General features: G+C 46.9%; 1 protein-coding gene across 6 annotated transcripts in view; it reads right to left on the bottom strand.

Moving 5' to 3' along the window:
- The window catches only part of ZNF536 (zinc finger protein 536), a 449051-nt gene that overhangs the window by 153646 nt on the left and 268276 nt on the right, over positions 1 to 27129 (bottom strand). For 5 of the 6 annotated variants that reach the window (XM_070388022.1, XM_070388023.1, XM_070388021.1 and 2 more), the window contains 2 exons: positions 15231 to 15383; positions 6927 to 6980 (listed from right to left, as the gene is read on the bottom strand). In XM_070388022.1, the coding sequence (XP_070244123.1) occupies positions 6927 to 6980; positions 15231 to 15383 (207 nt within the window). The remainder of the gene's footprint in view (positions 1 to 6926; positions 6981 to 15230; positions 15384 to 27129) is intronic. The other variant, XM_070388024.1, reaches the window with a different exon arrangement.

Genomic DNA, 27129 nt, shown 5'->3' on the forward strand with positions numbered 1-27129 from the left:
TTCTAAGAATTGGTACACAGTCCAGGGTCTTCTCTGGACCTTGGAATCGAAAAGCTCTCTGGAAGGAATGGGACTGTCCGAGTTCCTTGTTTACAACAGCACTCTGTCAATAATCACAATTATTTCTCCAAGGAAACTCAGGCATTCCCCACCACTTCCTCTGTTCTGTTGTAAAACAGTGATCTAAAGCAACAGCAAGTCAAGGGTGAATGGTGTATTCTGGAGACGTTTGACCATGTCTAGTCTCAGATGATGCCGGATTCGCAGTCTCCAGGCACAGGGTATTTGGGGGTAATATACTTATTAGGGGCGGGGGAGGATGCATGGATTTTGTAAATAAGAGGACCACCAGCCCGAGTTCTGACAGAGGACTCCATGTCACCTCCAGACTGTGTGCTCTAGCCTTGGAGAAGCTGTACCTGCCTCATCAAACGGTGGCTGTGTACTTCTCTTTCCCACCTACGTGCAGCTGAAGGTTCCCCGGGACACATCAGAGAGGACCCAGCTGGGACTCTCTTTCTCAAGACCAGTGACATGGATCTACAGGAAGACTCAGTCCCCTTTGATGCAGAGGTACAAATGGCTTAAGGCACCACTTCCCAGTTCTTCAAGTCAATGCCCATGATAGGCTCCAATTCCCTTCAGCCACTGCTGTGTGACATTTCACTGGAGACTAGGGAACTCTCTGCGGGATGGGCGTTGTGGATGGGGTACTTCTAGGCTGACACAGAAGTCCAGTGCCAGCTGCAGCAGAGGCAGCCCCTGAAGCTGAGGGGCAGGGGTGGGGGAGGGGACTGTGGGGCTTGTGGCAGGAAAGCCTGATAAAGAACTCGTATCCTGGTCCACGGGTTGGTGTAAGGCCTGGGGGATGGCCCGGCAGTGAGAGCTGGCAAAGGTGCCTGCAGGTACTGGATGAGACTCAGGATGCATTTCAAAAATGCACCTGGAAACGATTAAGCGCATCTGGCAAAGGGTGTGCAGAGCATGCATGGGCATCCATCAGCAGGAGCTGCAGAGGGAGAAAGCAGGGCTTCCCTGCACGCCTGATGGGGTGGGGCTGCCTTTCCTGGCCAACTGCAAGGATGCTTGGGGGATGTGTGTCGATTTCCAAGGGACACACACTTCAAACACTCACTGGAGCAGCGGTTCTCAGACTGTACTGAGAATTAGAACCCCCAAGGGAGTTTAAAACACCCGTCCCGGGACCCAAGGCACAGCAGTTCTGTTTCCCTGGATTCAGGGGAGGGGGGCAGAAGTGGGTGGTTCCGTAGGTGTCCCTGATGATTCTGATGCCAGCAGTGTAAATGTTACATTTTGAAAAATCAGAGTAGAACTGCTTGAGGAGCTTTAGAAAGTGCTGATAACTGGTTCCACCTTTACTTCCAGAAGTTCCTGGGGCAGCTTGGCCTTTGGGGTTGGCCTGAAGTGGGCAAAGGCCCCCTCACGTGACCCTCTATGGAGCCTGGGTGGAGAACCCCTACAAGGAGCCTCCCTGGGAACTGCCCTTCTAGGTGGATGCTGTGGGACCAAGTGGCAGAGGAGCGAATCTGACCCTCTGGACCCTAGGAGGCGTTTGGAGAGTCTGGGACAGACACAGGATTCTCATCTTGGGACCTTGGCTTCCTTGACCTGTAATGTTGCAAGTTGGAGCACGTGTTCTCTGTGGCATCATGTCAATTCTAAAGGTCGTGTCCAGAGCCAAACCAAGTTTCCTGAATGATGCCAGAGACAAAAATGTCCATACATGTATGCAACTGCACACCCAGAAACACACAGATTCATTCACACAGTCTCTGATGGAATGAGCAAGTCCCTACCCACCAAGTACTGTACTTGGTGCTGGAGACTAAGTGAAGAACCAAAAAGATAAGAGCCCTGCTCTCACAGGGGAGGAGAGGAGACACAGCAGAGCGATTAGAGTGGGAGGCACACCACACACAGTACACACACACACCACATTCACACACAGACACTGTACACACGCCACACATCACACACACACCACACATCACACACACACCACACACAACCCACACATTACACACCCCCCCACACACAGCACACACAACACATTACACACCCCACACACCCCACACACACACACACACACACACACACACACACACACACACACACACACACAACCCACACAACACATTACACACCACACACACACACACCACACATACCATACATCATGTCACACATACATACCACACACAACCCACACATCACATTACAAACACCACACACACAGACATTGTACAGATATCACACATCACACACACATACCACACACAACCCACACAACATATTACACACCACACACACACACCCCACAGACACTGTACACATACCACACACCACACATACACACACACCACACATCACACATACATACCACACAGCACACACACATACAGATACCACACATCACATCACACATACATACCACACACAACCCACACATCACATTACAAACACCACACACACACACAACTCAGCACACACATACACACACACACAGATACCATATACACCCCACATATCACATTACACACACCACACCACACACACACCACACATCACATCACACATACATACTGCACAGCACACACACATACAGATACCACACAATCTCCAACACACACATATCACACACACACACCACACACAACCCACACAACATATTACACACCACACACACACACACCACACATACCACACATCACATCACACATACATACCACATAGCACACACACATATAGATACCACACAATCCCCCACACACACATCACACACACACACACCACACACAACCCACGCATCACATTACAAATACCACACACACATAGCACACATCACACCACACATACCACACACACAACTCAGCACACACACACACAGATACCATATACACCCCACACATCACATCACACACACCACATTACATACACCACACTACACACACCACACATCACACAGACACCACACACATAGCACACAACCACACACACAGAGACACTACATATATACCACATACACACATTCACACACACACAGACACCATGCACATACCACACACACTCCACACACACATATACACAGAGACAGCATACACACACCACACAACTACACACACACAGACACCACACATATACCGCACATCACATCACACACCACACACACACATACAGATGCCACACAAACCCCCTACACACACACCACACAACTACACACACAGATACTATATATGTATCATACACATGCAACACACACATTCACACACACAGATACCACACACACACCGCACACACACACACATACACAAAGACATCACATACATACCACAAATCACACACACACACACGTCACACAATGTAGGAGAGGATCTCTTCACTTCACCCACTGCTCTTTTTCCAAGTAGGCTTCGACCTCCACTGTTTCAGGGGAGAAAGACCACAGTTGAGACACAAGGATAGTTCGTTCCTAGTACTTGAGTCTCCAAGGGTCCAGTTCAGTTCAGTTCTGTCGCTCAGTCATGTCCAACTCTTTGTGACCCCATGAATCGCAGCATGCCAGGCCTTCCTGTCCACCACCAACTCCCGGAGTTCACTCAAACTCACGTCCATCGAGTCAGTGATGCCATCCAGCCATCTCATCCTCTGTCGTCCCCTTCTCCTCCTGCCCCTAATCCCTCCCAGCATCAGAGTCTTTTCCAATGAGTCAACTCTTCGCATGAGGTGGCCAAAGTACTGGAGTTTCAGCTTTAGCATCACTCCTTCCAAAGAACACCCAGGACTGACCAGGCCCTGGTAAATTCAGGGCCACTTAATAGAGTCCTCAAGGGCTATTTCGACTGCAGAGGTTCTAGAAAGCCCTCGTGCACTTCCCCTGAGCACATCCTGCAAGAGCCCTCAGCGGTGGGCTTCTCCGTGTGGCTTCACCTCCAAGTTCCTGAGGGGCTTTGTTTAGGTGAATGCCCCCCCCCCACTCAGTCCCCCAGATAAATGCTCCAGAGTGAGTTCCATGGGACAAACCCACAAACTAGATATCTTGCTTCAAAAATGAACACAAACCCAGTTTTACTTTCTTTATAATCCCTAATGTGTAATAACCACTATTGCCCTCTGCCTTGAAGCCTTTCCTTGGCTCTCCTGGGCTTCATCATCACAAAGGGGACAAGGAAATGCTTCTGAGACCACTGCCAGCCCCGGCTGGGTGCGTTTCTGGCCAGCAGACCGGGGCGGGGGGGGGGGGGGTGAGCATATCCCCTGGGGAATCCTGGTCGCGCCAGGGATTTGTTTCTACTGCAAACATCCCAGCTGTTGCCCAGCCTCCCTGAGGGCACATTTCGGTATGCTCGGGAGGCAAACGTCTCACAACAGTGGCCTGGACTGTGTGGGAGAAACCATCAGCACATTCAGCGCTCTGAGGTGCAGTCAAGGTCCACTCTGCAGCTTGCTTGACAGAAAAATGCCGAGTCCCATGCCGGGAGCCACTCCTTAGTCAGCGTCACCCCGTCTGGCCTGCACTAGGCTGGCTTTGACAAAGCCCCAGGCTTCTGCCAAGGGGCGGGTCAGTGGGCCACCCAGCCCTCTTCTACGGGCCGGGCTCTGTGCGAGGCTTGGAAAGGCGTTCTGTGCAGCCCTGTGGCCCAGGCAACCTCAGACCCTGCCAGCAGCTCTGTCCACTTGAATGATTGTCCACTTAGGCCCATAATGAGTCCAAATCTACTCGGGGGATCAGACAACTCGCCCTAGGCCTCCAGGGCAACATGAGCCCTCTGGTCACCTCCATGATGTTTGGATTCAATATCTTTGCATCTGCTTGTTGAAGGAGCCACACACAGATGCTTTCAGAACCCAAAAGATGATATGTGAAAAAGCGAGGTGGGGGCTACCCCTCTCTCCTGGAGGGGAGCTGTCACCCAATGCCATCAGCAGCGAATACTAGGACCTCTGACTGTCTAAGGAATGTCTCACCTCCAGATTTCTACATGCAATATCCCAGTTATTAAATAATGGCATGCACTTAAACACTTTTTCAAGCCAAGGACCCTACTCTGCAGACTGCATCTGGTCTATGAAACTTGTGTCTGGGAAAAGCACGATGAGTGTTGAGCCCTTCACCCACTGAGGAAAGCAGGATAGACAGAGGGGGTGCCTTTCTGTGGGGAAACTTCTCACAATATGTTAAAGGAATAGGATGTGGTCCCAAACAATGCATTGCCAGAAAAGAAAGTTTTGCTAGAAAAGGCATAATAAATTTAAAAATCACCAGTTCATCATTTCATGGACTAGTGAAATTATTGGAACCATCTTACATTAAACCAGCTACCCACTGACACATGGCATAAGATGTATATTCAATTTTGGAATATCATTGATAACATCTCCAAGTCGTTGTATCATAAATTTTAAGAAATATACGACCAGTGGTTTAATTAGTTCACTGTACCTATTTTTACATGGTCATGTCTTTCATCATTCTGAGCCTCACTTTGCACTTGATATTCGAGGAAACTTCACTGTTCTGGGGAGTTATTCTGGAACTGTTCAGAGCAAGTTCCCTATAGCACTTTTCCAAAGATGACAGGGGGATTCATTTTATTCTCTTTGGAAATCCCTTTATCAAGCTTTTAAGAAGGGCTTCGTGTTTCTAACTTTTGTGTGTGTGTGTTAAACCCCAAAAGTGTCTTTGCTTTTAAGTTGGGTAACCGAATATTTTTCCGTATTTGCATCCTCTATTTGATATTTATTTAGTCTTTCTACATATCTTTACTTAGTTAATACCAGGAGAGATAAATATGGTGGTGCCTTTGCAGCGAAGCTTCAGTACATTAATATAAATTGTACACTAATTCCCCCAAAGCATATATATGTTGTAAACCTGAAGACTTTTCACACAGCTGCTTATTGCTAAACAGTGCCTTGTCCAGAAGGGGACAATCTGTGTCTCTAATTGCTGTCACTGAAGCCGAGATTCATTATGTGACTTTCCCATTAAAATGTGAGCATTAATTTGTATAATGAAATATCACCCACTGCAGTGTTCATTAGCCATGCCCTACTGTATACGGCACATTGTTAGCTACCTAGAAACTGTAGTTAATTTCACTAATGGATATTTCCCTACTTAGTGTTTGGTAGGAAATTTATACTGTAACATTACCTCTTAAACTTTTAAGGAAATTTAAATTCAATCAATTATTTTCAACAAAAGTTTGGGATGTCATTAAGGCAAGAAAAGCAAGGATGGGGGACTGTGGAGGAAGAAAATGGGCTTTTAGTTCATCTTAGAGAAACGATGGAATCTTAATTCAAAACAAAAAGAAAAAACGGAATCATGTCCTTTTGGGCAAGCGGGTCTTTTGTTTTTTCATCATTACGCAGGTGGCTGTCCCCCTCGAAGAACAACAAGTCACACTCTCCTTTTAGAAAAGGAAATGGGAAGCAGGCCCATTTTAACCAACCTTTTTCTTGAACATTTATTCAAAGTGCTTTTATAAATGTTAAAACAGCCTGGTTACCTGGCCTAGACCAGGAAATACAGACGCATCAAAGGTAAGCGCTGTGTGTGCACATCAGGTGTAAGGCGCCTGGCTTAGGTGGCTGAACTTTCATCCCACCCACATCTGCATACCAGTCGGTGCTTAGTTGAAAGGCAATTTCCAGAAAGGCAGTGGGAGTTTATCTTCTCCATGAGGTCAGCATCTACTCCACCCCACCTTCCACGCTGGGACCAGGGCGCCTCCACCAGCCCCTGTGGCCATGCCTCACCACCTCCCTAAGCTCCTCGTGCGAAGGGTAAACGGAGGCAAGCCGGGTCAAGGGGGCCTCAGGCCAGGCTGAGTTAGGGGAGGGGAGGAGCCAGGGTGCATAGTACTTCCCTTTTAAATCGCCGAAAGGCTGCGTCAACACACCTTGTGGGTACAAGTCACCTCCTTTCCTCCCGCTGGTTATGGTGTGGACACACGCTGTCAAAGAAATGTTGCATTAATTCCCTAAAACAAGCCAAAAGTTCACCCAGAACAGTAAAAATAGCAGTACAGCACAGTGGTTAAAAGAATGGGATTCTAAACGAGGCAGGTCTGAATTACGGTCTGTAGTCGATGCTGGGCAACTTCGAGTGGGTAACCTCACGTCTCTGAGGCTCAGCTCCCTCCCTTGCAAGGGGGATGAGGAGGGGAGGAGACGTCGGGGTGGGATGGGAGGGGTGGAACCTGGTCTCCAAGGTGCTGTGAGGATTAAGGGGTGAATAACAATAATCCATGAGCAGTGAGCCCCACTTAGCACAGTGTCTGCTCATAGGAGTGCACAGAAAGTGATGAGGACAGTGACTACCCCTGTCGTCGTTGGATTACCCTCGTTGGCTGAATTTTTCTGCGGCAGTCGGTTGCTGTCATGCTGTGTAGACAGCCTCAGTCATGAAGCAAGAAAACCCCCAGGGTCTGCCTCTCCCCCAGGGGGGGCTCTCGCCCCCTCTCACCCACTTCTCACCCCACCGTTTCCTTCAGACCCATCAGGCAACGGACACTCATGCCTGGTGCCAAGAATGCAGGTGAGACCCAAGGAGGGCACCCTGTGCGTCCCGCCCAGCCAGCACCCAGCCGCCGCATCATGGAGGAAGCACCCAGAAGGCTGGGCAGTGCTGGGCATGCCCCTTAGCCCACCCTGAGATCCCCAGAGAACCACTGCTGGCTTCCCTGTGCAAATCTAGTCCTGTAAAGAGGTTCCCGACTCTGGGCCAGAGCCGCACATGCAGCAAATCAAAACCAGATTAATAAACCACGTGCATACTTTGAGAGGGGACAAAAACTAATGAGATTTATTTTTAATTAGTCTCTGAACTTTAGTGCCTCCAAGTTTTCATGAGTGAGGTTGCTTAGCACATTTCTCTGTACTGGTCATTCCTGAGACAGCAGGCATCACCTTGGACACCCAACACACAGGTGGGCCAACACATGGGGTGTTATATCCTTCTGGGGCTTGTGGGGAACGCAACCCCTCCAGCCTTTCAGGAACTGATCAGTACCTGCCAATCTCCTGCACAAAACAGACACACTGCACCCCTCAGTGTATCCCCAAGGTGCTCCCTGGAGGAAGGGGAAGTGAGGAAATGGATGGAGTGCTTTTGGAGGCAGCTGTTAATGAAATGACAGGCTGGCCTCAGTCAAGGGCAACCTGGGGGCCTCCCTGCCTCCTGCTACATGGATGACTAAGTGTTTGCTGATGCATCTCTGCAATGGTTACTTTTATGCGTCAACTCGATAGGGCCACAGGTTGCCCAAATATTTGGTCAAACACTATTCTGGATGTGCCTGTGAGGGTATTTCTGGACGAGATTAACATTTGAAGTGTAGACTGAGAAAGAAGATTGCCTTCCCCAGTGTGGGGGCGGGGGTGGGGGGGCGCCTTACCCAATCTGCTGAAGTCTTGAATAGAACAAATCTGAACAGGGAGCTCTCTCTTTGAGCTGGGAGGCTAGTCTTCTCCTGTCTTGGGACTCCATCTCAGACTAGGACTTAAACATCAGCCCTGTTGCTTTCCAGGCCTTTGGATTCAGATGGGAATTTACACCATCCCCTGTCCTGGGCCTCCAGCTGTTGGCTGCAGGTCATGGGGTGTTATATCCTTCTGGGGCTTGTGGGGAATGCAGACCCCTCCAGCCTTTCAGGAACTGATCAGTACCTGCCAATCTCCTGCACAAAACAGACACACTGGACCCTTAATCAGCCTCCATAATCAAGGGAGCCAATTCCTTATAATAAAGATCTCTCTCTTTCTCTCTCTCTCTATATATAATGTATATAGATGTGATTATATACATATATATAGATATGTGTGTATATGCATATTGATGTGTATATTATGTATATAATCAATTGAGCCAATTCTTTATAACAAAGACCTCTCTCTCTATATATATACATATTAGGTATACAGATGTATATATGTGTGTGTATATATATAGATATATATGTATATGTATATTGATGTATGTATGTATATAATCAAGTGAGCCAATTCCTTATAATAAAGACCTCTCTCTTTCTCTGTATATATATATTCAGTTCAGTTCAGTCCCTCAGTCGTGTCTGACTCTTTGCGACCCCATGAATTGCAGCACGCCAGGCCTCCCTGTCTATCACCAACTCCCGGAGTTCACTCAAACTCACGTCCATCAAGTCGGTGATGCCATCCAGCCGTCTCATCTTCTGTCATCCCCTTCTCCCCTGCCCCCAATCCCTCCCAGCATCAGAGTCTTTTCCAATGAGTCAACTCTTCGCATGAGGTGGCCAAAGTACTGGAGTTTCAGCTTTAGCATCATTCCTTCCAAAGAACACCCAGGGCTGATCTCCTTCAGAATGGACTGGTTGGACCTCCTTGCAGTCCAAGGGACTCTCAAGAGTCTATTAGGTATAGGTATATAGACATATATATATACATACATACATATATATAAGGGTTTCCCTTGTGGCTCAGCTGGTAAAGAATCCACCCTCAATGTGGGAGACCTGGGTTCGATCCCTGGGTTAGGAAGATCCCCTGGAAAAGGCAAAGACTACCCACTCCAGTATTCTGGCCTGGAGAATTCCATGGACTGTTTAGTCCATGGGGTCGCAAAGAGTCAGACACAACTGAGCGACTTTCACTTTCAGATATATATAGATAGGTGTGTATATGTATATTGATGTGTATATATGTATATAGGGCTTCTCCAGTGGCTCAGCGGTAAAGACTCTGCCTCCAGTGCAGGAGTCAGAGGAGATGCAGGTTCAATCCCTAGGTCAGGAAGATCTCCTGGAGGAGGGCACAGCAACCCACTCCAGTATTCTTGCCTGGAGAATCCCCATGGACAGAGGAGCCTGGAGGGCTACAGTCCTTAAGAGTAGAAAAGAGTGGACATGACTGAAGCGACATAGCATGCACACTTAGCATGCAAACTTATGTATACTGATGTGTGTATATACATACGTATTTATTGTTGTTCAGTTGCTAAGACATATCTGACTCTTTGCAGTCACATAGACTGCAACATGCCAGGCTTCTCCGTCCTTCATTATGTCCCAGAATTTGTTCAAACTCATGTTCATTGAGTCGCTGATGCCAACCAACCATCTCATCCTCTGTCACCCCCTTCTCCTCCTGCCCTCTCTCTCTCTCTCTCTATATATATATATATATAAATAAGTGAAAGTGGAGAGTGAAAAAGTTGGCTTAAAGCTCAACATTCAGAAAACGAAGATCATGGCATCCGGTCCCACCACTTCATGGGAAATAGATGGGGAAACAGTGGAAACAGTGTCAGACTTTATTTTTCTGGGCTCCAAAATCACTACAGATGGTGACTGCAGCCATGAAATTAAAAGACGCTTACTCCTTGGAAGGAAAGTTATGGCCAACCTAGATAGCATATTCAAAAGCAGAGACGTTACTTTGCCAACAAAGGTTCATCTAGTCAAGGCTATGGTTTTTCCTGTGGTCATGTATGGATGTGAGAGTTGGACTGTGAAGAAGGCTGAGCGCCGAAGAATTGATGCTTTTGAACTGTGGTGTTGGAAAAGACTCTTGAGAGTCCCTTGGACTGCAAGGAGATCCAACCAGTCCATTCTGAAGAAGATCAGCCCTAGGATTTCTTTGGAGGGAATGATGCTAAAGCTGAAACTCCAGTACTTTGGCCACCTCATGCGAAGAGTTGATTCATTGGAAAAGACCCTGATGCTGGGAGCGATTGGGGGCAGGAGGAGAAGGGGACGACAGAGGATGAGATGGCTGGATGGCATCACTGACTCGATGGACGTGAGTCTGAGTGAACTCCGGGAGTTGGTGATGGATAGGGAGGCCTGGCGTGCCGCGATTCATGGGGTCGCAAAGAGTTGGACACGACTGAGCGACTGATATGATCTGATATAAAAGGTCTTCCCTGGTGGCTCAGACAGTAAAGAATTTGCCTGCAATGCAGGAGAGAGACCTGGGTTCAATCAATCCCTGGGGGAGGAAATGGCAACCCACTCCAGTATTCTTGCCTGGAGAATCTCATGGACAGAGGAGCCCAGTGGGCTACAGTCCATATGGTTGTAAAGAGTCAGACACAACTGAAGTGACTTAGCATGCATGGACACACAAATATATATGTATATATGTGTATATATTGCATAGATGTATATAGACGTGTATATGTATATATATAAATGTATATGTATGTAGATTGATGTGTCTATACATGTATATGTACACAGATGTGTCTATATAGATATATATATATAGATACATATATATGTATATAGATGTGTACACCTGTTTCCCTGGAGAGCCCTAACCGACACAGTCTTTTTACTGTCTGGCTCTGAATTCCAGTCACCAGCAGTGTGCTCTAGTAGACAAATCAGACACGTCTAGTGATTTGGTCCTAATCAGCCAGGCTTTCAAACAGGAGAGGAGTTCCGCCTTCCCTAGGTGGAATCAGCAACCCACATCTTCCCTGCAGTAGCCAGAGTGGGGCAGCCGAGGATCTGAGGGTCCTCTGGGTGCTCCTCTCTGTTCCCCATAGATCTGGCTGGAGCTCAGAGGCAGCTGAAATGTTCTAGCTCCCTGCAGGCTCTCAGAGAAGGTGATGGCACCCCACTCCAGTACTCTTGCCTAGAAGGTCCCATGGGCGGAGAAGCCTGGTAGGCTGCAGTCCATGGGGTCGCAAAGAGTCAGACACGACTGAGCGACTTCACTTTCACTTTTTGCTTTCATGTATTGGAGAAGGAAATGGCAACCCACTCCAGTGTTCTTGCCTGGAGAATCCCAGGGACGGGGGAGCCTAGTGGGCTGCCATCTATGGGGTCGCACAGAGTCGAACACGACTGAAGCGACTTAGCAGCAGCAGGTTCTGCCCAGCCCCCAGGTGTTCAGAGCAACCTGACTGGTGCATCTGCTCAGAACCTCTCTAATAGACAGGTGTTGGAGAAGAAGAGCAGTAATTGAGCTAATGTAGCAGAGTTAAAAAAAGGAAAGTGGTTTTTTTTTTTTTAATCAGTTGATGTTATACGATCAAAACTTCCCACAGAGATGGGGTAGGACAGAAAGATACAGAGAATGTACCACCTCATATCCTGACCAATTAAAATATATTTATTACACATCAGAGTTTTAATGTGCTTATATGGGTTCATTATAAAAAAACTTCAAAAGATGGCATTTCGGAAAACAACTGTTCTATTTTGGAGACTGCTGTCCTCTGACCATGTCATCTGGAAACACAAAACCACAAAGAGAGAGGGGAAGGCAGCCCAGGACATCTCCACAACTGGGGACCCTATTAACTCATTCATTAACAAACCACTTGATTTTGATTTTTAATTACTCGCGTAATCTACGCTTTTACATTGTCATAATGTTTGTTTACTTTGGTGATTTATAACATGTAACACTTTCTGTTCAAAAGCACAACTGTAAGCATTTTCCAACTTCTTTGTTCTTTGATAAAAAGGAAATTGATCTTTATCTGGTTACCATTCTGCCTTTCAAACCTGCAAATTCTGCTTCCAAGGAGGGCCGGTGTGATGTTTCCATGACTTCGTTCATTTTCAACCTTATTCTGGGAAGTTTCCAGAATGCCTCTGTCCACGGCCCTATGTCACTTCTCTCAATGTCACCAAAGACTGTTGGTCACAAACTTCAGAAGTTTATGAGGCAAAAGAAGCAGAAGTTTGGACAAATACAGTCTTCCTCAAACTTTGATACTTTCAAAAGCAGTATCCATTTGTTTCTACTCAGGTTCAGCAAGACTTCTTTCTGCTGGCTTCAGTCCTAACTTACCAGGAAGATTCTCTGGCATTTCCACATAAACCACAGTCCAGCTGAGGGTGGGTGGGGGCCCCTGGGTCGGCAGAGCTCCTGGTTGGGAGACACCGCCTCTTTCCTTCCTGACCCACACTAACCCTGGCAGGGCCAGTCTCACCTGCAGTGAGCCATCACCTACCTGGGAAACCTGGCCCGGAGCCTGTATCTACATCACGAGAAAGGGCAGAACCACAGCACCTCCCTGGTCAGGTCTCTACACCCCTGTAGACAGCAGGACGGTAGATGCCCTGGTGGACTGTCTCCCACAGCCTGGCAGTCTGTGGGTCCCCCAGCCATAACACTGGGGACCCTGGATACAACCTGAGGAGGAAGGTGGACATTGGTGTGGTTGCAAAAGCTGTCTTGTCCTGAGCCCTTTCACTGGGATGAGTCCACTGAGAAGGGGACATGGGTGCCACTCTGAAGGTGAGGGCACAAGCCGGCGGGTGACCTATCTTACAGAGAAGTGCAAAGGCCCTGAGCTCCATCCACACCCATGCATCTAGCACCTGTAGGGTGGCTGCCACATGGTAGCTTCTGACCAGCTCGTGTGTGCAGGGGGTCTTTCTAGAAGGACCACAGTTTCCTAGGGAAGAGTCCAGGTTCCCCACTGCACTCATCCACTCCATGCTACCCAGCATAGAGCAGGCACTGAAGGAGAAGGGTCACTCACTTATTTGGTCTGTCATTCAAGCTCTCAAATAAATGCACTGCCTCTGCTAAGCTATAGCTCACTGGAAGGTACTCTTGCAGGCCTGGGATTCTATAGCAGAATATTACCACCCTCACATTCTACATGGTGGAAGACAAACAACACATAAGGAAATGAACTGAACTGAACAAGATAATTTCACAAGGTGCTAAGTCGATGAAAAAAAATAATGCAGGGGCACAAGGGATATTTCAGGCAGGGTAGTTAGGCATGGCCCCTCTCAAGAGATCACGTGAAGCTAAGCCCCCAGTTACACTTGGAGGAAGAACAGTCCAGGGGGAGGGGGCAGTAGGTGCAGAGGTCCTGCCGCAGAAGCAAGGCCTCTTGCACAGGAGGAACAGGAAGACAGCAGTGGGGTCACAGGGAGGTGATGAAGGTCAAGATGGTCGGATCCCATGGACCCCAGAGGGTGAGAGAGCCTGCTGCATCATCAGTGCATGTTAGGAGTCCTCTCTTGCCTTGGGGTGACCCCATGAGAGAAGTGCTCCAGGACAGGGAGGGACAGTGGTGATGCCAAGTGTACCCAGGCTGCATATAAAGATGGCAGCCCGTACCCACTGCCCATGACCACCTGTCCTCAGGACACTGGGTGGCAGGAAGACATGTGGGCATGGGTGAGGGTCCAGGTGAGGGCTCCCTGTCTTCCACAGCCTGCTGAACATGAGGCCTGTATGCACTAAATATCATGCACAACCCTGAGCTTTATTGATTCCTTGGGAAACAGACCACAATTATTTTTGAAAATAGATGGCATATTTGTCTATCCTCTGAAGCAGCTCATACTCCAATAGATAATGTGTCAGGAGAAAAATCAAAGAAAATGGAGGTGTCCATATCTCAGATAGATTTTTTTTCTGTATTGGCAATGTGCAAACAACTAGCAGAAAAGCGAACAAGAACCATGACCGAGGCTCGAGGCAGAGGAACCAAGAGAAGCCCTCACCGTGAGGGGCTCAGGCACTGCCAACACATGGGAGATGACAGCAGCAGTCCAGAGGCTCGGGTAAGAGCATCTCAATCCTTCTTTTGAGGAGACCCAACCATGGGGTCGCTACGAGTCGGATACGACTGAGCGACTTCACTTTCGCTTTTCACTTTCATGCATTGGAGAAGGAAATGGCAACCCACTCCAGTGTTCTTGCCTGGAGAATCCCAGGGACGGGGGAGCCTACTGGGCTGCCGTCTATGGGGTCACACAGAGTCAGACATGACTGAAGTGACTTAGCAGCAGCAATGGAGAGCTACCCATTCCCCTCATCATCTGTCCAAGTCCCAGGTGTGGGCGTGTAACCCCAAGGGGCCAGAAGCCAGCCTGCCTTCAAAGACCTCCTGCATGACCTGTATCTCTACAGTTGGAGCTGGGTTCTCGTCATCTGCACCTGAAAGATCCCTGGTCCAGATGAGGATGTAGGAGGTGCGACTTCAGTACAGCAGAAGGACACCATAAGCAAAACGTTTCCGTGCCTCGGACAAAGCACCATCACCCAAACCTGGACCATGGGAGACCCACGTCCACATGCCATGTGTCATTCAGGAGGGTGAGTGTGGGGCAGAGAACTAGGTCGTTAGGCTCAGTTCAGACCCAGACAGTGGTGCACAGGCCGGCCCACTAGGCTAGACCTGGGACAGGAGCGCAGCAGCCTGGGACACCTCCTCCGAGCTGTGCACCCAGAGTTCTCACCTGTGTGTATCCTCAGGTGGACCTTTAGGTGATGGGATGTCCGGAAGGTTTTCCCACAGTATGGGCAGTCCTTCATGGCTGATCCTAGGCTCCTGTCACGAAGCAGTGCGGGCTGCTGGACGCCGGCCGATCTCCCAGCCTCCTCGCCAATGTCTGCAGCGGAGGAGAAACGTTCTCACATCACTTCAGCACATGTCAGAAGTTGTTCGCACCAAAACTGCTAACACCACACAAAGTTAAACATGTCAATACTACACCTGTCTATTTCATTCTTTAAATCTGACAGAATGCTGACAATTCATGTATTTTCTTGTTATTCTCTTAAATTATTTCATCTTTCCTATCATCATTTTAAGCAGCATATGGTACCTTTATATTGAACTGAATTAAACAAGAAAAGAAACAGCTGTGTCAGCAGCTGGTTTGATTTCTTCTTTTGCTTAGCTCCTATTAAGTATTTTTTTGCAAAAGTTTAAAAATGTTGGTGTTTGTTGAATTTGATTAATTTGTAATATGGACTAGCTGGAGAGTTTTCTATAGGATCGAAATCACATTTGCATTATATCAAGCAACAAATGGAAAAAAATGTGTTTCGGCTGAGTCCCTAAGACATGCAGACATACAGCTATTTTGGGACAGGAAAGAAAATTATCCCAAACTGATCATTTCTTCCTTGTAGAGTCTTGCCTCCATCGCTGGCTGGTGTAATCTCATGAAAGAGAGAAGAAAAAGTATGGAAATGTGGTTCCACAATTAGCCCATGATAAACATATAGTGACATATTCAAAGTCATGTGCAGAAACTCAGCTGCAAAACTCCCATAAACTTAGAGCACCACAGTTAAATCTTTGTGCAGTGACTTGAGAACTTCCTCTGTAAAGTATCAATACAAATTTTCCTTCCTGCTGTTATTTGTTATGTAACCCAAACCATTAGAAAACGGAATAAAATTTACATACGGCTGCCTTCTGCACAGAAATGATGGGACATAATAGTAAATAAAACTGTGAAAATATCTAGTGGTTGGAGGATATGTTATTGCAACACCCGAGGCCTGACATCACATTGCCAAGGAGGCGACATCAGGGGAGCGGGGTAGGAGCTGGGAATCTTGCCTCGAGAAGGGGAGGCACGCAAGCCTTCTCCTCTGGCCTCCCCACAGGGCTGGAGGCCACTGCCTGGCACAGAACCCAAGCCCCCAAGGCTGGCAGGGTCCTGGCCGTAGCTTCTGGCCCACCCTCCAGGCCTCGCGGTAGATTCACTATGAGAACAAGGGCACTTTCTGGGATAATAAGCAGACCTGCGAGTTCCGCAGAGAGCAAAATAAACAAGATTTGTACCTTCCAAGCAATGGAAAATGCAAATTGCTTTTATTCTTCAACATCCGTTCCTGGTGTTCTCTGCTCACAGCCAAAAGGGACAGACTTACAGGCCATGAACAAGGTGAAGGCAGTCGCACTTAATTCTAATCTGGATGTTTGCTCGGAACAACCGTGGAACGCTTTGGCTTCAAGCATCCTCTGTGCATTCGGACTGTGTGCCGCCCTGGAAAGTTTCCTGGAAGGCTCGCTTTGACTCCTATTCTCCCCAACTCTTCTAACCACCCTTGGAAAAGAGTTGTTCAAAGGGTCTAATTGCCCAGCTCTTTTTCTCCTCAAAATGTTACGTGGGTAGGAGGGCTCTGTTCATCCACATCTAGAGCCCACCTGACCTACCACTAGCTTTGTGGTTTGTTCACAAGACTGTGGAAAGACTTTCAGAGATGGCTACGGATAAGGCCAAGCAGGCACAAAGGGGGCTCTCAAGATCACAGCAGACAAACGCCCCACATGCATTCATAGCAGGCAGCCCCACGTCCACAGGTCACATCCACGAGCACTGCTGCCACCGCTGTGTTAAAAGAACCAGTGTGCCAACAGTCCAGGAGGAAAATGGCCAGACACCAGATGCCCATTCCAAGCCAACCACATCCTAGGTATAAACAACTGGTGGGCCAACTCTTACCCATCGCTGTACCCCCACAGCCACCCCAACACCAAACCTGTTGCAGTTGCCCTCCCAGCGTAACTCAGTTTATCTTTTGTATGATCATGAGGTCAGCTTAAAATAACAATGAGCCTGATTAAATTTCTGCCCAACTGCTCCCTGCAATGGGGTTAAGATATCCTATTTAAGTTAGGGTGTCACGAGCTGTCATTTGAATGATGAACAAAACTAAGTGCTGACTTCAGGACAGGAGGAGGCAGGTGTGGGCTTTTGACGCTGCATCCCTGCCCTTCCCCGTGTCCCACTATCAGCAGTCCAGCACCTCCCCTAGACCCTCTTCCATCGGAGCCTCTGGGGAACAGTCCAACAGAGGAGAATAGAGAGTGTGGGGAATGCATTTCCACTGCAGCTTTTGGTGAGCCCTGGCCCAGGGCATGCTATAGATAAATAGACAGATAAAGCCACCACCATGCGCTCCCACAGGCTTTACGGAAGGTGAGGATGAGCTGCGTCCCACTATATGTCACTCTAAGTGATGGCCTGTATCTGTTTTCCTTTTATCTTTCTATCTTGGATATGTGTGGCCCAATAAAAAGAATAAATTTGTAAGATAAACAGCTTTCTTTGCAGATTTAAGAGTCTAATTTTCACTTTACACAGAATTTTTTTTCCCCCCTTGGAGGGCCAGAAGGCCTATGGCGTTTACTCTTAGACTAATCCAAGTAGAAAAACAAACTTGAGTGAGGATGAAGGGGAATTGTGGGTGGTCCCAGGAAGTGTCCGGAGAGGCTGGAAGCCAAGTACCGTCAGTGATGGTGGAGGAAGGCCCACCCGGCGGCACACTCCCAGGGCCTGTGTGTGAGTCCCTGCCTATACCTGGATGGGTACCGTTAAACAAGGTGTGTTAGACTAGGCCCCGCCTCACTGAGAACCCAAGAGGCTGGCTCAGAGGGGAAGATGAGGCTGTTCTCTTGTTCCTTCTCTCCCCAGGGTGCAGAAGCACTAGCAGCTGTCTTTTTGCAAGACTCTGTGGCCCCACACAGCCAGCCAAGGACACATCCATGGTCCTGATTATGGACAGACCAGTCCTTCCCCACCCCTCTAGGAAAGAGACGACAGAAGGGAAGCAGCATTATAAAAAAGACACGTGTGACCCTTTTTCAGGCCACATGTGGACTGCTTTTGTTTTGTTTTTTTATATATTCCGTTTTCTAAACTCTGCAGTCTCTCTTCTCTCTAATCAAACACTTGCTCTAAGTGTGCTGAGTGGAATGAAGCTGGGCATTTGAAGAGAGGTGGGCCTCAGACTCCCTGTCTGCTCCTCCTGCTCCACTGTGAAAGCACCGCGGCCAGCTCCTCGAGGCTGGGGTGTCCCCAAGAGTGGGGACATCCGATTGCAGGCAACACAGCCTCAGCCTGAGTGTGCCCTGGGCCTCACAATATGGGGAAATAGCTGAGAAGTAGCTCCTGGGACCTCTGTTTCTTTTCCTGACCCCACTAAATAATATGCGATCTATTCTTCAGAAGTGGATATCTTACATAATGGCAGCAAATAATATTCCAGAGGAACACAGACTATACGTGCAACCCTTCCCAAGTGTCAGCCTAAAACAGGTGAATTGTAGTAGATGTCAAAAACTCTGCTTCCTCCTGTTCCTACAAGCTGGGAGTGTTTAGATAAAAAAGAAGACACGGATCCAATCATTTCAAGTTTTGTTTCAAGAATTTAGGCAGTTTCTCAAAAAATTAAAAATAGAACTACTATATGATCCATCAATTCCATCCCTGGGTGTATATCCAAAGGAAACAAAAACACTAATTGGAAAAAGATACATGTACCCCGATGTTCATTGTCTACAATGGCCAACGCACTGAGTGTCTATCAACGAATGAACCGATAGAGAAGACAAGGGGTGTGTGTGTGTGCTAAGTTGCTTCAGCCATGTCCGACTCTTTGTGACGCAATGTAATGTATAGCCCGCCAGGAATATACATTGCCTGGAATTCTCCAAGCAAGAATACTGGAGTGGGTTGCCACGCCCTCCTCCAGGGGACCTTCCCAACCCAGGGATCAAACCTGGATCTCCTGCATTGCAGGCAGATTCTTTACCGCTGAGCCAGTGGGGAAGCCTGTAGGGTTTATATAGGTATATGTGGGCTCCCCAGGTGGCACTAGTGGTAAAGTACCCATACACCCACATTGGAGGAAGAAATGGCAACCCACTGCAGTATCCTTGCCTGGGAAATCCATAGACAGAGAAGCTACAGTCCACAGAGTCCCCAAATAATCAGGCATGACGTAGCGACTAAACAACAAAATACACATACAGTGTTCTACTACTCAGTCATAACAGAATGAAATTTTGCCATTTGCAACAACATGGATAGACATGGAGGGTGTTCTGTGAAGTGAAACAAGTCGGACAGAGAAAGCCAAATACTGTATGGTATCTCTTACATGTGGAATCTTTAAAATATACAACAACTGAATAATACAAAAAAGAAACAGACTCACAGATACAGAGAACAAAGCAGTGGTTTCAAGTGGGGAGAGGGAACGGGGAGGGGCAGTACAGGAGTAGGGGGTTAAGAGGTACAAACTATTATGTCTAAAACATGCTGCAAGGATATATTGCACAATACTGGAAATACAGTCAATGTTTTATCATAGCTGTAAATGGAGCACAACCTTTAAAAACTGAGAATCACTATACTGTATGCTTTATATATAATATTTATAATATTACACATCAATTATACTTCAATTTAAAAAGCTGTGTTTTGGGGGGACGTCGAACAACTGACCCTCGTAATTTTGTCATCTCAAGGTCAGAAAGCTTGCCTTCTATGTTTCCACTTGCTTCTCCCGATCTTCTGAGTATATAGCAAGGTTGCCCTAGGTCAAGGTGATTGAGGTGCATTACCTTCCCTAGAATTCACAGAGGGAGAGCCCACAGCTGTGGGCTAAAGAAGGCGCTGGGAGATTCAAAATGGTTGTGGATTATGTTAGAATCCCCATCATCAACTAAACCACAAACTGGCAGTCCTGGAGAGACAAAGAATCCGATGCTTAGAAAGAAAAACAATTTTTCAAAAGTTAAAACCTAGACGCACATAGAACACCATCAGCAGCTACCCGAATCCATCTCTGAGACTGGCTATCTTGTGCACAAATATGATCTGAATTTCTGGGTGCCTCGTTATACACTTAACCTTATTGTTATATTTGTTTGGAATTTAAAAACTTGGTTTATGAAATAATTTTGCATTTTAAAGGTAGATTCCCTCCCCCCAGGGTTATCTTTAAATACTTGACTTCCTTGGTACATATTTAAAATATCCTTGTTTGCAGAGGAGGAGTCAGGAGTCAGGAGGCAGAATCTCTTCCTTCTTGGTCCCCAGTGCCTGGCTGTCCTTAGGCAAAACCTTTCACCTGACCCCAGCTGGACTTGCTGGCTCTTTCCCTCCGGCTCCGTGTAGTCCTGTGATACTGTGAGCCCCAAGTCCACTGCAGGCTGTCTGCACCCACGTAGTGGCCTTTCCTTCACCCACCCTAGCCCACGTGTCCAGTAAATTCAGTCGTGTCTGACTCTTTGTGACCCCATGGACTGTAGCCCTCTGTCTATACCCTCCTCCAGGGGATCTTCCTGACCCAGGGATCAAATCTGTGTCTCCTATATTGCAAGCAGGTTCTTTACTGTTGAGTCACTGGGAAAGTCCTAGCCCATCTTAAGCCAAATCAGAAATAGGGATGGATTTTAGAGAGATGGGAGGAAATGACCATGAAAGGGATAGTGCATGCTTCAATATATTCCATGAGCCCCAACTTTTCCCAACTGCCTTTGCCCTAAGTTGGCACCACTGACTAATCCAGGCAATGCTGAAGGCACTGAAAAGAGAGATTCTGCACCATGGCTGCCTCCCTCTCCTCCCCGGCCACCCTGTCCTTGCAACACAAGTGTTGAGGGGGCAGAATCACAAAATAGAGGACGCCTGGATCGCTGAGCCACCAGATCAACCCAAGACAGACTGCGCATGAATGAGAACAAATATTGGCTCTGTTAAGTCCTCAAGACTTGGAGACTGGTCACTGTGGGAATCAGGAACCAAGTCATTTGAACCTTCTACTGGTGAAGTCTTTTGGGTTTATACCCAATTTTCCAGGTAGTCCTATTAACCCACAGAATGTGACAGAGAACAAGGTCCAGAGAGACCAAAAGAGGCAGGGTGGGACCAAAAAGAAAAAGCAAAGAGAGGTTTTTTTTTTTAAACTGTGCATGTACCCTTACTGTTCACCTCATCCTGCCAGGCAGCCTTACCCTTCACACGCCAAAGTACATTCTGGAAAGATATAAAAAAAAAAAAATTTGTAATGATGATGATGATGATGATGATGAAGATAAGCCCATGAAAGGAATGGAGAGTTGTCCCAGGAACCTCAGTGGGATGAGGGAGCTGTCCATACACCTAAGTGCTTACTATTTTACGACATAAAAGGCCATGGTATTTTAATTTCTATGAAACTCTTAGTATAACAGTAAATACAATTTCCCAGATGAGTCGTGCAGTTCATTCTGAAAGTCTGCCTTGTGCAAAGAGCATCTCAAAAGCACAGCTCTCACTTCATTAATGAAGGAAAAAGCAATTTGTGGAGTCTAAAGGGTGAGCAGGACACCAAAAAATCACATCTTTCTTAATTTCTTTACCCACATATATCAGTGTTTTAAAATGGTTTCAGGGTAGAAGAAAGAACACTTTGGAGAAAAAGTCCAAGAGAATGTATAGTTCCTCTTAAAAGCTTAACACTTTCCCTTATTTTGAAAACTTTAAACAGACTCAAAACAATTACTGTGATAGAGGTAATGGCTATGGCTGATGAAGGGTTCCTTGTATTTTTAAAAACCATTTTAAATTAATGGTATGCATAAAAATTATAAGATGTCCATAAACAATTGTACTTAACTCTTGGAAGATGTAAGTCATGCCTTAGGTCAGTATTAATTTGGTGTCTCTGTTATTTCATCAAAGTTCTCTGGTTTATGATGGCCATATATAGTCATGTTAAATACTTAAGCATTAATATGGATTGGCAAAAGTATTTGTTTAAATAGAGAGCTATTTTAGAAAAGGATGACCACTTGTGAGAAGGCAACAGCCAGCTTCCCTGTGGGTCCTTAGGACCAGGGATCGGGCTGGGCTCCCTGGCAAGGCCCAGCTCATGACAGACCTCTGGTCACAGAGGTGAATGTCCTCCATCATCGCCTTCCTCACCTCTGACCCAGACTCAAAACTGTGCAGAGCTCCATTTGCTTTTAGCAAGATAGAATTTCTGGAATTGGGGAAATAGGTCACTAAAAGGCTAAAATTTGGAGGAAAAAAAATATAAGATACTAAGATCTCAAATGGCTTCTCTAAAGCAACATTTTGATGAGTTAAGTGAAAATGAATCAGAAACATATGGATTAAATTTCCCTTAAAATACACAAGGGCTTCAAAATCAAGCACTGTGGGCCAAATGTGTTTCTGGTTTTACCAAGCCCAGAGCCCTTTCCTAATTGTCAGGGGAGTGTGCGGAACCCCCCTGCTGGTGACTGGGCCACCCATGGGGTCTCTTCCCCTTGGCATTGTGTGACGCTGCCATTGACAACATGCTCTGTAATCCTGGGGTTGCCAGTTCTCCCAAGGCGCTCAGGGCTAGCTGTGGGCATGTGCTTTTAGTCCCCAGCCTGGGAACTGTGACCAGGAACACAGCAGGCAGGATGTGGGACTCAGAGAAGCAACCCTTGACAAGACAGATTGCGTGATGGATTTCTCTGGGCTCCGCACACCTCTCTTTTCCCTCTGGCCTGCAGGGCAGGGATGCATCCCAGAAACTGATCGGGTGAACCAGAGCAGAGCAGGGTCACCTATGGACTGGCCTGGGTGAGGAGAAGCAGGCAGGATGAGACTGGAGAGGGATAGCCCAGGGAGATGCCATCCCCTGGGAAAGCCTGGCTATGGCCAGGGGACGGACAAGTCATTGGCTCTGTCACTCTGGAATAACCCCCGACTCCTCATCATCTCCCATCCCCACCTAAGTGGCCCCTGCTGCTGCTCTGACCTCATCCCAACTCTACTCCAGCCCTCCACCTATTTGTTTTCCACAAGGCCTCCTGGCTGGTACCCCACTTTTGCTCCTGTTGCCCCAGTTCAGTTCAGTTCAGTCGCTCAGTCATGTCTGACTCTGCAGCCCCATAGACTGCAGCACGCCAGGCCTCCCTGTCCATCACCAACTCCTGGAGCTTGCTCACACTTATATCTATCAAGTCAGTGATGCCATCCAACCGTCTCATCCTCTGTCATCCCCTTCTCCTCCTGCCTTCAATCTTTCCCAGCATCAGGGTCATTTCAAATGAGTCAGTTCTTTGCATCAGGTGGCCAAAGTATTGGAGCTTCAGCTTCAGCATCAGTCCTTCCAATGAATATTCAGGACTGATTTCCTTTAGGACTGACTAGTTGTTGCGGCCCCATCCACCTGGGATTCTCTCCCCCCCAGAATTCACACAGAGACTCACACTCAAACTTTAGTCCACCGCCTCTCCTGGGAGTGCTGTTTCTGACCACACTGTCCGGAGGAATTCTCCCTGACTCCACATTCCCAGGTGCTCTTTCTCTGGTTTGTCCTTCGAAGACCCATCACCTATGGCAGATGCTAGCTGACCTGCATATTTGTCTGCTTACCACCTGTCTGCCCTTAGACACAAGCTCCACACAAACAAGGACCACGCACCCTTGCTTGGGTGTTACACCCCAGCACTCGGTAGGCGCTCCGCTCATTAGCAGGTGCTCAATACATACTTTAAAATTTGTACCTACTCTTTTAAACACACCCTTTTAAACTAAATAAAAGAATCAGAGGAGGCAAGCAAACTGGAATTCAGAGGGCAAGATGAGCTCCTGACTACAAGAGGAAAGTTGCTTTGAGTAGTCCGGGGGGAAGTGGCCCCCTGTATGAGCAAAATATCAGAAATGCCTTCAATGTGCTCAGCACAGATCATGTGGGGCTGGAGTGTGAAGACAGCGGGGTTGGGGTGGGGGGGCAGGAGGTCAGGGACATCTGGGGAAGCTTCCTGAAGGAGGAGGCCTCAGAGTGTTTGCTGGGTCTCTAGTCAGGTGGAAGGAACCACACACAGACACTTTAATCAGCAAGATCACAACAGCTTGAGGGAAGATGGTGGTGTGTCATTGAGGTACCTTCCACGATTTCATCTGCCTACTTCCTGGCTAAAAAGGAAGATTTCGTTGCATTGGAAGAAACAGCATAAAGAAACAGTAATCAATACAAAAGCATAATAAAACAGATACTTTAAAAGTAATCCATGCCCCAATCACTACTGTAATTACTGCAAAATATTTGTTATGCTTTCCCTTCTTCATAATTTAAATTACATGTTCCTTTCTTAAAAAAAAAAAAACACACACAAAAAAACTATAGACTATAGAAGCCTCTACTTTCAGTAAAGCATAAATTCCCAAAAGATTTCTATGTAATTTATCTTCTTAAAAAAAAAAAAAAAACTATAGCTTTTAAGATCCTCTTAAGGTAATTTACAGCCCCCTCCTTTATGGCTGGGGTGGGGGCTGGGGGAAGACTGGAGGAGATCTCTTTGACTACCGGGTAGGCTTCAGGAATTCTTACTTAAATGACACTGAGAACAAGCTGGACCGATTTTTTTCAAAATGTGCTTGGTCACTCACCATAACTTGTGGGCTGAGTTTTCTCTAGGGACAGACACGCACTGAAAGGAGAAGGAATGATCTGGAGATAACGCCTCCCCTAGAGACAGGTTTTGCCATATTCTTTTTTAAACAAAGAAGACATCTTAAGCACCTTGCAATATCTTTCATTTAATCATTGGCAGAAGGCAAGTCCCTGATGAACACTGGCCTGTGTCTTTCTCTTTAACCAGCTGAGTGATCCAAGCTTTTAATATAGCCATTCCAATTATTGTAAAAGTCATCTAGTACCTTATAACCACAAATATTGACAGTTTATTGCACAACACATTCCTGACATTTGAAGGTCACACCATACATAATACATACTCTTTTATAAAAGTGTCTGGAACAAAAAGATACATGATAAGCAATTACCTCTCCCAGCTTGTATGTATGTACAGTTCGGGGCCAACGAGGTTGCATGGGAGGCACAGGCACCATTTTAAATAATCTATTAAGGCAGCATGGAGGCTTTCATGATGGATAATTATGAAATGGCTCGTGGACACGCTGCAGTCAGATTGGTTGGCTGGGCTGTGGGGTCTGGGCAGCTCTCCTGTTCTGAGTTCGGGTCACAACGCCACCGCCACAGAGAGCCCTGCCTCACATCACAATCGGATTTCCCCCCAAAGCCACTAAGCATAACAGAGTCACAATATGTTCTTGTTTTTCAGATTGGTCTGTATGTGGCTGAAAGGAATTTAAAAAATCCACCAGGCCTGGTTCAGATGCACCCCACCCCCAGGCTGTTGGGGTACTGACCGCAGCTCTCTCATCACATATACGGCCAGACACCACCCTCCCAGGGCTGCGGTGTCCAGACCCCTGCACAGGGGTACGTGGCTGGCAGGCCCAGGTGCAAACCAGGATGGGAAGGGCGAGCCAAGAAACTCTTCTGAAGCTGAGGCCACGCAACATCTCCTGAGAACATTGTGCGAAAGAAGGCGCTGCCTACCGCCGCCCCACCCCCATGCTGTTCCCACCTGTCCTTCCGGCTTACATCTGACAGAAAGGTGCCGATCACAGATTACGTGGAAAAGGTTTTCAATCAGATGCTTCAGGTTAAAACCAAGTTCCACCAACTCTTAGAGAATATAATCCTGGGCAAATGACATAACCTCTCTGAGGTTCAGTTTCCTTACCTGCAAAACAGGGATAGTCGTTAACATTCATTTAGCAAGGGCCTGGTGCAGGCAGGATATGCTCCAGTTAATAACAGCTTTTAACATGAATATTGCCAAAGGGACCCCTTGCATGCAAGGGTGGCTGGTGGGGAGGGCAGAGACCTGTGGCTTTAGCGTTCTCCCCAAGCAACAGAGCCTGCAACCTGCACAAGGTCCAGAATGAGAGGGCATGCTCCCTTTCTGAAAAGTCCGGGTTACAGCAGTTTCTCCAAAGCTCTGAACACCCAGGCAATTCTCCCAAGTTAACAGTGAAAAACAATTCAGCCTGCAATTGAGCTTTGCATAGATGACAATCTTTAATCACAGATGAAGCAGCAGGTCATTAGAATCTACATCAAACTCCCTCCCAAATGATACTAATGGCTACTGTTTGGGGGAAAAAAAAACCCTATATATACATATGCATGTATACATGCAAATACACATTATTTTAAAACTGTATTAAAACAAATGATCAACAAAGTCTCAAGATAATCAAAAGTCCTTCCAAGAGTAATTTTATTTTGATTTTCAGGGTGAACGCCTTAAAATTTAAGACACGGGACCAAAATGATTTCTATAAAGATGACGTGTTTATTAGCATTAAGTCCCAGGCAAGAGGGTTTCCTTATAAAGAACACATTTTTGCATCTGAAAAGCATACATATTAGAATGTGTGTGTTTCTTTAAGAAGCTATTCTGTTTTAGAGGGTAGCGGGTAAGATAGGGCACCACGTGATCAGGAGGTTGCTATGGTAAATATGCATTTTTTATTGAAGAGTAAACAGTGGCAGAAAACAAGTGTCAATTGCCAGCTCTGAAGTTACTGCCATTTCTGAGCTGCACTGACTTATCTAGCCCTTTTAATTTGAGAACCTTTATCAGATGAACACTATCAATGGATCAAGATTTAAATTTTTTTTTAATAAATGCTGAAACTTTAAACACTTTGTAGTAATAAATACTTTAGCTGATATATAAAAATTAGCAAA

Source organism: Bos mutus, chromosome 18 (genome assembly GCF_027580195.1).
Source record: "Bos mutus isolate GX-2022 chromosome 18, NWIPB_WYAK_1.1, whole genome shotgun sequence".
Lineage (NCBI taxonomy): Eukaryota > Metazoa > Chordata > Mammalia > Artiodactyla > Bovidae > Bos > Bos mutus.